This window comes from Giraffa tippelskirchi, chromosome 7 (genome assembly GCF_054371585.1).
Source record: "Giraffa tippelskirchi isolate mGirTip1 chromosome 7, T2T-mGirTip1v1.2.pri, whole genome shotgun sequence".
NCBI lineage: Eukaryota > Metazoa > Chordata > Mammalia > Artiodactyla > Giraffidae > Giraffa > Giraffa tippelskirchi.
This window is the reverse complement of record NC_137281.1, coordinates 50,631,403-50,645,702: the sequence shown is the minus strand read 5'-3', so window position 1 is coordinate 50,645,702 and position 14,300 is coordinate 50,631,403. Positions and strand designations below refer to the sequence as shown.

General features: G+C 47.1%; 1 protein-coding gene across 8 annotated transcripts in view; it reads left to right on the top strand.

Moving 5' to 3' along the window:
* Window positions 1-14,300, top strand: part of CDH13 (cadherin 13) — a 1,025,542-nt gene that overhangs the window by 922,717 nt on the left and 88,525 nt on the right. For all 8 annotated transcript variants that reach the window (XM_081514130.1, XM_081514131.1, XM_081514132.1 and 5 more), the window contains 2 exons: window positions 9,802-9,984; window positions 13,677-13,930. In XM_081514130.1, the coding sequence (XP_081370256.1) occupies window positions 9,802-9,984; window positions 13,677-13,930 (437 nt within the window). The remainder of the gene's footprint in view (window positions 1-9,801; window positions 9,985-13,676; window positions 13,931-14,300) is intronic.

Sequence of the window (14,300 nt, the reverse complement as noted above, 5' to 3'; positions counted from 1 at the left end):
TGCTGATAAACCTTCCCTGGGGGATCTGTGGGCTGCCACTTACAGGCTGATACTTTTTAGGGAGCCCCTGACCTGGTTTAGCTAGATCAGTGATTCTCAGCCAGGGAGGACTGTATACACACACACACACACGTGCGCACGTGCACACACTGTGCTTGGACACCCGGCAATGTCTGCACACATTTCTGATTGCTGCAACTTGGGTGCTCCTAGCACCCGGTGGGTAGAGGCCAGGGGTGATACTCAGCATCACGTACAGGGCACCCCCCCAACCAATGATTATCCAGCCCAAAATGTCACTAGCACTGAGCCTGAGAAACCCTGCGCTAGATTAAAAATACAGTTAGGAGCCAAACTGTCCTACTGGTCAGGACACCCCTGATGATACGTGACACCAACTCTAAGCAGTTTATATAAAAAGGGAAAGTTATAGTGTCAGAAATATTTATTTAGTGAGACTAGGCTCCTGTAAAAATGACAACAAAAAGCCCAGAAGAGCAAAGTTTATTTCTCCAGTCACATTCCTTATAATGATGTGTACTGTAACAAACGTCATTTCTTCATTCTTTCTGTCTGTGTTCATTATAACAATGTGCCTCTATTGCTTACTACATGTCAGGCATTCATCTCAACATTTGTAAATATTCTTGCTTAGTCATCATGACCCTATAATGGTAGGTACTATTATTTTTTCTAATTGTGCCAAGGGGAAAATCAAGATATAGAGAAATTAAGTGATTTGGCCAAGGTCACACAGCTGATAGGTGGTAGAGCTTTGTGGGGGTGTTAAACATGAGTAACTTTCCGTCATTAATTCTTTTCAATGTGAAAGATAGACCTCGGGACACCTCTCTCCCCACAGACTCCAGTGTGGCTCCACCCAAGATCAGAACCCAGATGGGACAGAGGATGATTTTCCTAATCCTCCCTCTCTCACTGGGTCTGATTCCCAAAGGAACAATTCTTATCCATCTCTTCTCCCTGTGGGACTCTGATGTTCTTAGAAGCTCCACAAGCCACCTCTGGGAAGAAATACGCAGAGGTGCCAATGGGAATTACAAGTGGGCCCCTGGGGTCTATTTGAAACAGGAATCAATGGTGCAGACACAGATAATGGATTTAGAGCAGTTTCTTCTGACTACGACATTTGGGATTTAAATATAAATTAGAAGCTATAAGTCAATTCCATGTGTGAATTTGTACAAATCCCTTGTAATGAAAGCAGAAGGTTTCTCTTGTCCTTATTTGTACTGGGGCGTTAGCATCAGGAGCCTAACCAAGTGTGTCGATTCTCCTACCACTCAGGAGATTAAAGATGTACTTCCTCTAGTTAGAAACAGCTGCAAGGGGCACGCATGAAGCAGGGCTTGTTCTCTGTGAACTCCAGGGTGCCCAGCTCATCTCTACATTAAGCTGAGCGACACCGCATGCAAATAGGTAAAGGAGGCTGCTTTAGTGAGTTAGTCCAAGGAGACATGGCTCCCAAAGATCCTCCTCCTTCCCAGCCCCTCCTGTGTTCAAAGAGGGAAGCTTCCATCCCCAAATTGCCTCTCCTCACATGGGACAAGAGGGCAGTGAGCTCTGAGAAGCCAGAAAATAGTACACAGCCTCACATGTTTAGAAGGTACAGACCAAGGACTCTGTGCATGTTGATAAATGACATAAATCCCCACTGCCTCACTCACGGAGTCACCATGGAACCTAGCAATTCCACTCCTAGGCATCTGCCCAAGAGAATGAAAACACATGTCCACATAAAGACGTGTCCATGAATGTTCAGAACAACATTTCACAACAGTCAAGAAGTGGAAACAGCCCACATGTTGATCAGTGGAAGAACAGATAGATAAAATGTGGTCCATCATGCAGTGGAATATTATGTAACCATAAAAAAGAACAAAGCACTGACACAGGTTACAACATGGATGAACCTTGAACACGCTATGCTAATTGAAAGAAGCCAGACAGAGAAGACCATGTGTTATGTGATTCCATCTCTATAAAATGCCAGAAGAGTAAATCCAGAGAGATAGAAGGTAGATTAGTGGTTGTCAGGGGCTGGGACGGGGAGAGGAGTGGAATGAGTGCTTAATGGATGCAGGATTTCTGTTTGGGATGATGAAAGCCATAACCTCCAGGAGACAGCCCTGTGATTTTCATTGACAAATGTAATCTGTTGGTCTGTAAGCAACCCTGATAGGGTTGCTCTGGTCTCCTAGAGCAGAGACTGTAAGAAATCTCAAGGATGACCTCTGCCACCCAGTGGCATCCTTTGGCCCTCCCAACATCTGCTAGGACCTACACACACTGCAATGGATCCCTAAGATTGGTTTAAAGCTTGATCCTAACACTAGGAGACGGCCTAGTGTTAGGATCAAGCTTTACAACAATTCTAGGGATCCATTCCAGGAGTCATTTCAAGCAGCTGTTCTCACCCTCCTTCATCAGAATCATATGGGGGGAGTTTTTAGACATCCAAATACCTAGTCCCACCCAGGGAAAATCTCTGAATGTGGGTGGGATCCCAGATACTAAACAGATTTCAGGTGTTTCTGATGTGTAGTCAGTGTTACGAACTCCTGCTCTCCTGATACCCTACATCTCAGATAGCCAAACCGGGACCCAGAAGTCACAGAATTTACCCGTGAGTTAGAGGTGGATCAGAACTTACTCATTTCACTGAACTTTCCCCTCCTGTAAACTTATGGAATTGCATAAACTAAATTCTAAAGTCCTTAGAGCAGATCATGCTATTGTTAAAAAAAAAAAGTCATTCTTCACTCAGGTTCAAATGTTTGTGGTTGAACATGTATCCCTGCAGAAAATCTCTTTGCTTCTCAAAATTAAATTATTTCCAATCATCCCATTAAATGAACATATGTATTTGGCCTTTTCTTTTGTTTTTTTTTTTTTTAAGACAAGAAGCTCAACTGAAGGAGAGATGTTAATGTCAGATGAAATAAAGTTTCCACGCAGGGCATTTGGAGAAAAAACAATGCAGGCATATTTGCTCCTTGGTTTTTGTTTTTCTCTCACCATCAAATGTAATGTTTATTTCATCAGCTCCCTAAGGCAGTGCTTTTCTAATTTCTTTTCAGCTGCAAAACTTTTTTCCAAGCAAAATCTTAGACAAGAGCTCTAATACACAAAACAGATAAAATACAATTAACAGATTCCTTGGGCAGTTTCTGTCTTTCTTGTTTAGAGGAAAATACTTGATACATTGCTGGCACTCCTGCACCATCTCTCTTTGTTCTGAGGAACATGGTTTGAGAACCCTGCCCAAGAGCATTGTTTTTCTGCCAGTCTTCAGTGACTCTTGTCTTTTCGTTTTGTTTTGAGGAAAAAAAGCATGTTTTAGTACTTGAGTTACTTCTTCCTAAAAACTCACTTTTTTAGCTGCATCATGGGTCTGTAATTGGCAGATTTAAGGAACTTCAGTAGGTGAGGTCGCGTGGAGAAAGTGTGCAAACCAAACTTGCTGGGCTGTTGGGCACCCAGGGAGCCAGAACCTGGCCAGGCATCTTCCTCAGAAGTCGGGTACCCAGCACCCCCTCTGTGTCTGCAGCAGCCATGAAAATGGCTTTCTCCACCCAGAAAATGAACCAACACAAAAGAGGGCGCCCTGAAGGGGTGGGAAGACACTTCCTGCCAGAGCACGCAGTAAATATTGTTTCCCCCTCCTGCCCGTTGGCTCATCCCCCTGCCTCTGGGGGACACTTGGTCTTTCCTCTCCTTGGAACAGTACCCTGGACACAGCCCTCCTGGGCTCCCCAGGGCGGGTGGGTCACACACACTGGAGGATGTGTGCCTCTGCTCTCCCAGACCAAGAACCACACTGCCTGCAGGCCAGGAACCATGCAGAGTCCTCTCCACTCAGATCATGTTTCTTTCTCATTGAGCTGCTATTCTTTATTATCATGGAACTCTTTCCATGTTCAGTTTTTCCATTTCCTCACCTGTTTAGTCAGGGTAGCTTGAAACATTTAACTGAGAAAATGCTTGTGGAGAAGCCTAAGAGGTGCATCACTAACTGCCCTTTACCACGGCTACACGGCACTCTCTCCACCCACAATACAGACAACATGCAGGTACTTTTAGTAAAGCAAAAGAAATCACAGTAAATGTCAGTATAGGAAATTAATGTTAGTTGGATCAAGGAAGGACTTTGATTCTGTTTTCTTAAAGAGAGTTTTTAACTTTTAGCAATAAACACTGAAATGTTTACAGATTCAGTGGTATGTCTGAGATTTGCTCCAAATAAGACAGGAATGGGGAGAAGAGGACGTGTGGATGAGGCACATTGGGAGTGTGAGCTGAGAGGACTCAGTAGGTGCAGTTGTCTTGAGGGCTGGCTGATGAGCAGGTGGTCCTCAGCCAAGCAACTCAGAGTCCCTTGTGGGTCTTTCTTATTAATCACTTCTTAGACATAAAGTCTTCTTAAAATACTGAATAAACTTTATGTAGAACTCTACGTGTTAAATTTTTGTTTAAATATTATCTATGTTATATTGTGTACATGTTATATATACATACATTGTGTGCACATTATATATACATTTACCTTTTATACTTCCACATTATATATATTTTAAATATTTTACATTATATTACATATATATATATATATAAGGTGCACATAAACATTATCTGTGAGCTGAATTAAAGTAGCCTTCCATGTTTTCTTCTAAAACGTTTATTGTTTTACCTTTCACAATTGCTGTATGGCGTGAGGTAGGGATCAAGATCTATTGTTTTTCCACCTGGCTATCCAGTGGCTCCAGCACCATTTACTTAAATGACCACTAGCTGGAAACTAAATCATGTCCAAACACAAAAGCATCCATAATTGGGCACAGGTGCAGCCTGGGCTGTATGACAGTGGAGAAATGGTAGAAATCAAACTGTTTGGATATGTCATGGGTGAGCAGCATGTATAAAGAAAGGGGGTGACCAGGAGAGAATGTTTCAGTCTCCTGAGCTATAAGCCCCTGAGGGGAGATAGAATGGTATCCCTATCATTGACTGCTGTACATCCTGTGCCTGGCAGACCCCCTGACATTCAGGAGACATTTAATGACTATTTATTTAAGCGAGGTCTTGCAACTTTCTGTCCCAAGATGAATCCTAATTATAGATAGAAGGAAACCAGATATCTGGTGCAGCTGTCCCTTCTAAATGTGGGTGTGATAAGTTAACATCACTTGCCTTGGTGCTAAACAGCAAGACAAGTATAAGCAAGTGTGTGAGGGTCAGGTCTATAAGACTGAAAAGCAAAAAGCTTCTTCCACATCCATCCAGGGAAATAAGAGATCTACACAGAACAACCACTTTGGAAGGCAGAATGTGATAAGAAGAGAAAGAGTCACAGAGCCTTATTCTCCAATTCACTAGTAAGAATTTGATATGAGACAGAATGAAATCAATCATCATAACCATTGCTAACAAATATCGATTCCTTACTCTATGCCAGGCAATGTGCCAAGATCCTTAAACACATGATCTTATTTACAGCAATCGTAATTTCTACTCATTAGGTTATCAGCCAGATATTAGATTTTTTCCAACAAGCTGCATCCTTTATGTAAATACAGACTCATAAAAGAAGAGTTCCCAAGCTCAGTTTCTATTGATGTCTCTATCACCCTTTTATCCTCACAAATAGAAACTTAAGTGTGTAAAACTTTCTAGGACCTTATCTTTTAATTTTCTCAAAGCCAGGGCCTAGCCAACTATATCCCGTCCTTTCAAGTTCAGCATCAGTTCTCCATGAAACCCCAGGGTTGTCAGCTAATGAACCTGGACTCCAGCGATCAAGCAAGCAGGCTTGCTTGTGTCCTGTCCCTTAAAGTCATGAGCTGTCACTTCTCCCCACATGTGGCATTCTAGTCTGCTGACCGTCATTTCCATCTTCCAGGTTAACTTTAACAAGCAACTCTTTGCTCTATGAGGAAGAACATACCTTCTCAGTGTGAATTAAAATGCAAGTCCCTCTTCCCCTGGTGATGGATGACCTTTGTGGGAAGTCCAGGTAGTCTCTTCCTAAGTGTCCATCACAGAACTCACCTCACCTTATCAGAGAAAAGAAAATGAAATAACTCAGCTCTGAATTGCAAGACAGAGCTAATGAAACTCAGTATGTCCCAAGCCAGTCGCCCACACTGATTGTGTAAAAACATGTTTCACATCTCATACTTGATTTACAGCACAGTTTAACAGAAAGTAACTTTATCTATTTTTCCCAATTAAACAAAGTAATGTTATAATCAATAATTCCTCCTGCTCTGGTATAGTAAATTAATGTCTGTCTATTGTTTTTAAATCACAAAGTGAGCATTGCTCTAGATATATAAAATGGTACTATTTTGTTTTAATCTATTTAATTTTCCATTCTTGAATTACATAATGGGGTTAAAACATTGAATAGAATTAATAGAATGAGTATTTAATTAAGCAGTAATGAGTTTCTAAATGGATGCTCAAGAAAACTGGCTTTATAGTTTATGCAAGAATCAGATAATGGTCTTAACAGAGACTATAATAATTGTGTTGAATGTTTTCTATATTTAAAGATTTTTTTTTTCTGAGTTCTCTCAGGAGTTGATTTAAACATATTCCAGTTCCTTGATTAGACCTCACTTTGCTCTCAAGGTAAACTCTAAATGCCTTTCCCTGGCCCACAAGGCTCTGTATCATCTGACTGTCTCCTCCTCCATAGTCCAAGAGTAGAGGTTCTCTCCAGCCACACACCTCCGCCTCTGCTCCACAAAGGCCCCGTGCTCCCTCCACCACCGGCTTCTGCACCTCCCGTTCCAGATCCAGGAGGACTCTCACCTTTCACCTCACTAACTTCTCGTCTTTGTTCAGTTCTCAAGGAATTCTTCCCCAATGACCCTCGCTAGGCTGGGGCAGGCAATGGGGATCTTGAGTGGGCATAAGTAACAGAACTTGTGGAGATCTGGATGTGACCTGCTGCTTACGCGGTGACTGTGGACCAAGCAGTTCCTTCCTCCTCTGAGCCTGCTTCTTCCTCTGCAGCCTGCACAGCCGGGTAACACACGTGCCGCTGTGTTCCACTCCCAGGCACAGGGCAGACAGCAGTAGTCGATCACAGCACTCCTTCCTGCCATCCCCAGGTGCACTGCCGGCCGCTCAACACGGCACCCAGGCAGCCTCACAGTACACAGGGTGGGCTCTCACATCCTCACCTCGGTCATCCTTGGCCTTGAACTGTCTTGCTTCTCCACACAAACTGCATATTATCAATAGAATTATCTGTGCAGGTCAAGAAAATACTGAATCCCAGGCCTTACCCCAGACCAACTGAATTGGAATAGGGTTAGTAAAAAAAAAAAAAAGTGTTTTTAAAAAGCCCTCAAGGAAACTCTAACAGGACTATGAACCACCAGTCTGATTTCAAGCTCTGGAATTTCATAATTTTTGTGAGAATGCGGGGAAGATAGAAGTTAGCACTAACTTAAACAAGACTCAGAGGAATCCGGTCAAAATCATTGTCTCCTGGAGCTGTTTCTATGTGACAGCACCCTCCCCGTCCCCTTCACTCCAGCTCCTCTCCATCTGGTGTGTGTGTTCTAAGAATTTCCCAGCACCGCTTGTAAGGAAAGGAGACAACGTACCCAGGTTCACTGAGGTGTGAGAGACAAATGAGTTCCCATCCCCAGCCTTTCTCCCCCAAGGCATCAAGATTACGGCCTCTGATTAATGATTTGCAAGTCAATTAATCAGCCACCGCTTTCGGGACTTCATTTCTCAAATTACTTCTCTTTGAACATCAGGGCCTTCTGACATTGCCTTACTGTCTTTAGGTTCTCTTTCCTACTAATTGAAATTCCAGGATATTTCTTCTTCTTCTTCTTGTCAGCTTATTGGTATTACTTGCTTATAAAATATTTGCAAATAGATTACTATTCACCTGTAGTGTGTCAGAGGTAAGCACCAAAACAATACTTTGTGCTTCCAGCTCAAAGGAATGTGCTAATAATGATGGCTTATGAAATGCAGTCTATGGGAAAGCTGATTTTTCATTTATTGATTTATTTTTTCACCACACCTACTTGCAACAAACATTTGAGATGTATTACAATAAAAACATAGGTACAACAAAGCTCCAAACAATTGATTTATATGTTTCCTTAGAAAATGCTGTTCTAAAGTCCTGCTAGGTTGGGCGAGGGGTGGGAAGGATGAAGCTGGCTCCCTTCGTTAGGGAAGATGGTACAGTCACACTCTGGAGTCAAACTCTAGGGCTCCAATGCCAGCCTTTCCGCATATGAGTGAGAGCGCTCTGTTATCTGGTCACCTGTCCTCAGGGTGGGTGGGGCTATACTAGAGGAGAGGCGGCCGTGCAGTCATTTCTGTGCAACTTACCATGAGACCTTAAGCTCCGAGGGTTAGCACAAGGCCCTTAGCATGGCCTTAGAGGTCCCGCTGGGCCAACCGTTGGCCGCGTGGTGTCCTGCAAGGGAGAGCATGGTAAGAGGCAGGTGAGCAGCCTTCTCCCCAGGGCGCTCCCTGGCCTTGGCTGGTGGTGAGCTGGGGTCCCGGGGCACAGGCCGGGGGCTGTGTTCTGCTGGGCTCCAGAGCCCTCGCCACAGCCACCCACTGGCCAGGCCCAGGCTTTGAGGCAGCGGGAACCTCTTTCCCATCCCCTTCTCCAGGACCTAATGGCGGCAGCCGTCTGTCTACATGGGTCCCCGGGACCCGCTCCTCCCGCCACCCTTTTTGGGCGGCCTGAGGACCCTGAGGGCTAGCTCGGTCCTGGGCTCCTGGCTCCCCCCATGATGACAGCCAGGCAGGGTCTGAGGACCAGGCCCTGAGGGAGCCACCAGCTGAGATCTGCTTCTTCAGCCAGGCCTGAGTGCTGGTGGGAGGACCTATACTTGGTGCTACATGAAGGTATGGGGGGGAGGGTGGTAACTGGTCCTCAGAGGGATCCCCTCCTCTAACCCAAGCCCCAGACCTCAGAGGGTGAAAGTTGAGCCTTAGGACCTTGCCCTTACTTGTCAGAACAGAGAATAACATTTGTTTTGGTGGAGGTTTACAGGAACACCTGACCTCAAGAGCAAAGGATCTGACAGCAAGACGTTTGCAACAACTACCCATGCCCCTCCTGCACCTTTCCTAGAAAAGGGTTTTGCTGACAGCTTTCCAGGAGTTTGCGGTTTTTAGGGCATGAGCCACCCATCTCCTTGCAGGGCCTTCAATAAACTTGTCTCTGCTCCAGACTCTGACATTTTGATGTTGTTTGGCCTCGCTGTGCATTGGGCACACAGACTCACATTTGGCAACAGAGCTGCAAGGACAAATGCATAAAGGCTCAAACTCAATCCAAGTCTGCATCTCACTCAACAGCTGTTCAGGACGGGCTTCCGTCCACCTCCTCATGGTGCCTCAGGGACCCTAGTGCCGTCCCTCCTGTGGCTCTACCTTCTCCTTCGGGCTCGTGGTCATCTGCATCCAGGTGGGGAGAAGGAAGTGGGCCCAGAGGAGGCACAGCTCTTCTCTCAACACTCACCTCCAGTGAGCCCAGGCCAGACCTGGCCAACATCCTCTGATGAGAATTCAGCCTCGTGGCCCCACGTAAGGCTGCCAGAACCTGAATCCTGTCATCACAGCATCATGGCCTTCCTCTGTTTTGCCTTATTATTTAATGAGATGCTAGGGGTAATGTGCCCTATACCAGGCATGTCATCAGAGCGCCATCAATGCTCTTCGCTATGTTGTTGTTGTTGCTGTTTTCCCAAAACAGTGACAGTTACGGTCTGCTTTGTTTGTTTACAGTTTCAAGCCACAGTCGAGGAAGGAGCCGTGGGAGTTATTGTCAACTTGACAGTTGAGGACAAGGACGATCCCACCACGGGTGCGTGGAGGGCTGCCTACACCATCATCAACGGGAACCCGGGGCAGAGCTTTGAGATCCACACCAACCCGCAGACCAACGAGGGGATGCTCTCCGTCGTCAAAGTAAGGGTGCCTCCAGTGCTCCTCCTTCCTTGCCTGAGCACCCAGGGCCCCCGGCTGAGGATAAATCAGCCCCAGTCTCCCCCTCCCAGAATTAAACAGAGAAAGTCTCCCGCTTGAGGGAGTGCTTTTACCCTCACAGCCTTAAAATCAGCCTGTTCCACAGGTTCCGAAAAACTTAAACTTGCGTGGAAACTTAAAACACATTCTCCAGACATTTGATAGTTAATTATCAAAGATATGCAAACATGGGACCTGTGAAGGTTTTCTAAAGATCCATACTCAAATTGTGGATTATCACATTTCCTCTCACCCCACTCCAGTACTCTTGCCTGGAAAATCCCACAGACGGAGAAGCCTGGTAGGCTGCAGTCCATGGGGTCGCTAAGAGTCGGACACGACTGAGCGACTTCACTTTCACTTTTCCCTTTCATGCACTGGAGAAGGAAATGGCAACCCACTCCAGTATTCTTGCCTGGAGAATCCCAGGGACGGCGGAGCCTGGTGGGCTGCCGTCTATGGGGTCACACAGAGTCGGACACGACTGAAGCGACTTAGCAGCAGCAGCAGCAGCACATTTCCTCTCAATCTGTCTTAGCAGAGTCTGGATTACTCTCTTAAACACAGCAAATAATTACACACACGGGTTGATCCTCACTGTGAAACTGCCTGTGAGCACGCGGCCCTGCACGCTGACCTCTCTCTGCTGCAGGGAGTCCAAGAAGTAAATGTGACCACGATGGAAAGGGAGGGCTTAGAAATTTGGGAGGGAGGGGGTGGCAGCAGAGCATGAATGGCTGGTGGTCCCTATGTCCTTGAGGAAGGGGTCTGGGAGGTTCTGGGAGAGCTGCTGCCAGACCAGGCCATCTATGGAACACAGCTTCTTTTCTGGGGGCTGAAGCAGTTTGCTTGAGAAGCAGGCAGCAGCTGTGTTTATGGCAGCCATATGAGTGGACAAAGCAGAAATGTTGCTACCTACTCCCTGTGTGCCCTCGGCTAAGATGCATGACTGTTCGCTGTGCTTCAGTTTCCTCGTCTGTAAAACAAGGGTGCCGGGACAGCCCACCTCTCAGGCTATTGTAAGGAAGTCACCAGTTGACGTGACGGGCACTTGGTGCCTGTGTGTGTTTCCAGTGGCTGCTGTAACAGTGACCACCAACATGGGGGCTTAAAAGTCCAAAATCGGGTTGGTGGGCTGCAGGTGGTGGGGCTGGCTCCTGCTGGAGACTCCGGGGGCAGCTGGGGGGAGATGGAATTGATGTGTCCTCATCCTTTCCAGCTTCTGGAGCTCACCTGCATTCCTTGGCTCGTGGCCCCTTCCAGCATCTTCAGAGCAGTACTCCAGCATCTTCCTCTCTCTGACTCTGACCCCCACTTCCATCACCACATCTGCTCCTTCCTTTGACTTTCCTGCCTCCCTCTTTCAAGGATCCCTATGGTTCCGTTGTGCCCACCTGGGTAACCCAGGCTTCTGTCCCCAGTTAAGGTCCTTAGTTTAATCACATCTGCAAAGTCCCTTTTGCCATGTACGGTAACAGTCGCACGTTCTAAGGATTAGAATATGGACATATTAGGGGAGTGGTCATTATTCAGCCTAGCCAGGCTGTATAAACATTTGCATCAGCAAAGTTCCATAATGCCACTGGGGGTAGGACCCAGAACCACTGAGAATGTCAGATTTTAGAGACACTTCCTACTTTGCTGGGAGGACAAGGGCTCTGGGTTTCTCCCAAGCCTGCCCTTCTCAGAATTTTGTCCAAACTGAACCCCAAACATCTGCCTGCAAAGAGCAGCTCTGGGAGTTCCCAACTCCTCTTTCCTCATCAGGACTCCCGGGAGATCCTGACACTGCCCTCCTACGCTCAGCGCTGTAGTTTCAAAGCCGTGAAAACCGTAAAATAACACAGACTCTGGCTGTTGTCTACATCTCATCCAGTGTCCATAAAAGGTGGCAGGCAGTTTTCCAGAACTGCAGCTATAAGACAAAGCTTGGGTAAATATACATCCCCACATAAACCCTACAGGAGCACAGTTCTCCCAGCCTGTGTTTGCTGTGGCTTGAGTGAAATAAAATACAAGCAAAGCTGGACTGGAGCATAGTGTCTCTGGTCCCCACACTCCCCCTCCGACCCACCATGCTGTGAGTCTGAAATGTCAGCATCTACACGAGTCCCCTGGAATGCTAGCCAAAATGCAGAGTCCTTCATGGGCTTGCATATTTGGGGCTTCACTTGGGAAGGACAGGGATCTGTTATTAGAAAGGAGGATGTAGTGGTAAATTATTCTTGTATTCCAGGGAGGGAACCACAGTATAGCTCCTGGGTACCAACAGCTTTATATCTGTTAGGGCTTAACACCCTAATACTGACCCTGTTGGGAGTTGTTCTAGCTAGGGGCGGGAGGGACAGTCCTATTACTACCAGAAAGTATTTCCAGGTCAGCACTTTGTGTGTGTGCGTGCACGCACGCGTGTGCCTGTGCATGTGTGCACACCTGTACATCTGTGCACTTTCACAGGTGTGGGGTAGGCTGCATGCATGTTAGCTGTAATTATTATAGAAGTTAGTGTAATTCTGCCTAAAGCTCCTCCCACTCATCCTCTTTGATTACACCTTCTACCTCCTGTGCCCACAGAGCTCTTTCAGTCCTCACCCTCATCCCACATTCCCAGATCCCTTACAGCCTGCACTGCCATCCCCTTCCTTCTGGTTGAGTGTGAGTCACCTCCCTGTACTCACTTTAGTTTCATCCTCCCAGCAGGAATATCCATTACGTCTTGGGTCTTATGAGTTAGCTACTCATTTTCCCGGTAAGCACTGAAATAAAAATTGTGTTCTTGTCTCACCTAAATGTCTCCCCCCACACACGCCCATCAACAGGAAACATCACCCTCTCTGCAGCTCATGGTTTAGAAGGAAAGTGGCAGAGTGGATGTGGTCTGTGACATTTTATGGTGGGCAGGGCACCACGTTAAAAATGCCTTCAGTGGGTTTCCTTAACGTCCTCTGATGTTAGTCTGCCCAGCAGCTGAGGAGGTAGACACCGGCAGCCCCTTTGCATAATCACCTAGAAAGGGCCTCAGCAGGGGCTGCTCGCTGGTTGGGTAGCCTGCCATCTGTGGGACTGTCCTAGGCATGGCCATGTATCTGGCATCACTTCCCCCTGCCCAGAAGATGGCAATAGAGCCACTGAGTCTTGAGGACAAATGAAAATGCCCCCACAGGCTTTCCAGTGCCCTCAGGGGAGGCAGGGCCCTGCAGCTTAACCCCTCTTGTCTTAGCCTCCCTAACGCTTTTCCCTGCATGACACTCTACTAGAATAACATGCACCCACTGAAGCCCCCAGGCGTGCTGGAGTTTGGGGTCACAGGCTACAGGTGGGAAGGCTTTTAATCTCAGCATCATCAGGGAATCTTACTCAAAGAGATCTCACACCCAGGGACCCAGATCTCTGAGACTCATGTAATTGCTATGGTTATTTCTCGACCTAAAACCCTCAACAACTCCCATACCTAACTTGGTATCTGTATGTTTCATACTCTTTTTCTGAAAGAGGGCCCCAAGTTGCATAAAACTTCTTAGTCCACTCTATCCCTGAGTGTCCACATGGCACGGGGGCTGTCAGAGGGCCTCTGTGCAAAAGCGCCCACCGTTTGTGGCAGACCCACGTGCTGAGCCCCCCTCTCTGCCTTCCAGCCTCTGGACTATGAGATTTCTGCCTTTCACACCCTGCTGATCAAAGTGGAAAATGAGGACCCACTGGTGCCTGACGTCTCTTATGGCCCCAGCTCCACGGCCACTGTCCACATCACTGTCCTGGACGTCAACGAGAGTCCAGTTTTCTACCCGGACCCCATGATGGTGACCAAGCAGGAGAACATCTCTGTGGGCAGCGTGCTGCTGACAGTGAATGCCACGGACCCTGACTCCCTTCAGCGTCAGACCATCAGGTGGGTGAGCGTCTCCGCAGCCAGAGGCGGGAGGTGGGCAGGAGCGGCTCTTCCTTCTGGGTTACCATTGACCTACACTGCTTAATGACCTGGCTGAGCAGGAAGTTTGTGTCATTGGCGGCCAGTGGCACCAGGAGACCAGGCTGACTACACGGGAACGTTGCCCCTGTACCTGGTTCCTGGCTGCAGAGAGCCTGGGAGGAGAGGGGCTCCAGGGCTGTGTTTCCATAGGTTCCCAGGGCTCTGCCGGTGCTGAGCACAGTGTGGAAGGAGCTGCCACCTAGGGCCCTCACATCTCAGACACTTAACCTACTTTATCAGCAGCCATAGCTTCATGAGAAAGGCTTGGCTAACTCCATGTACATTTAAG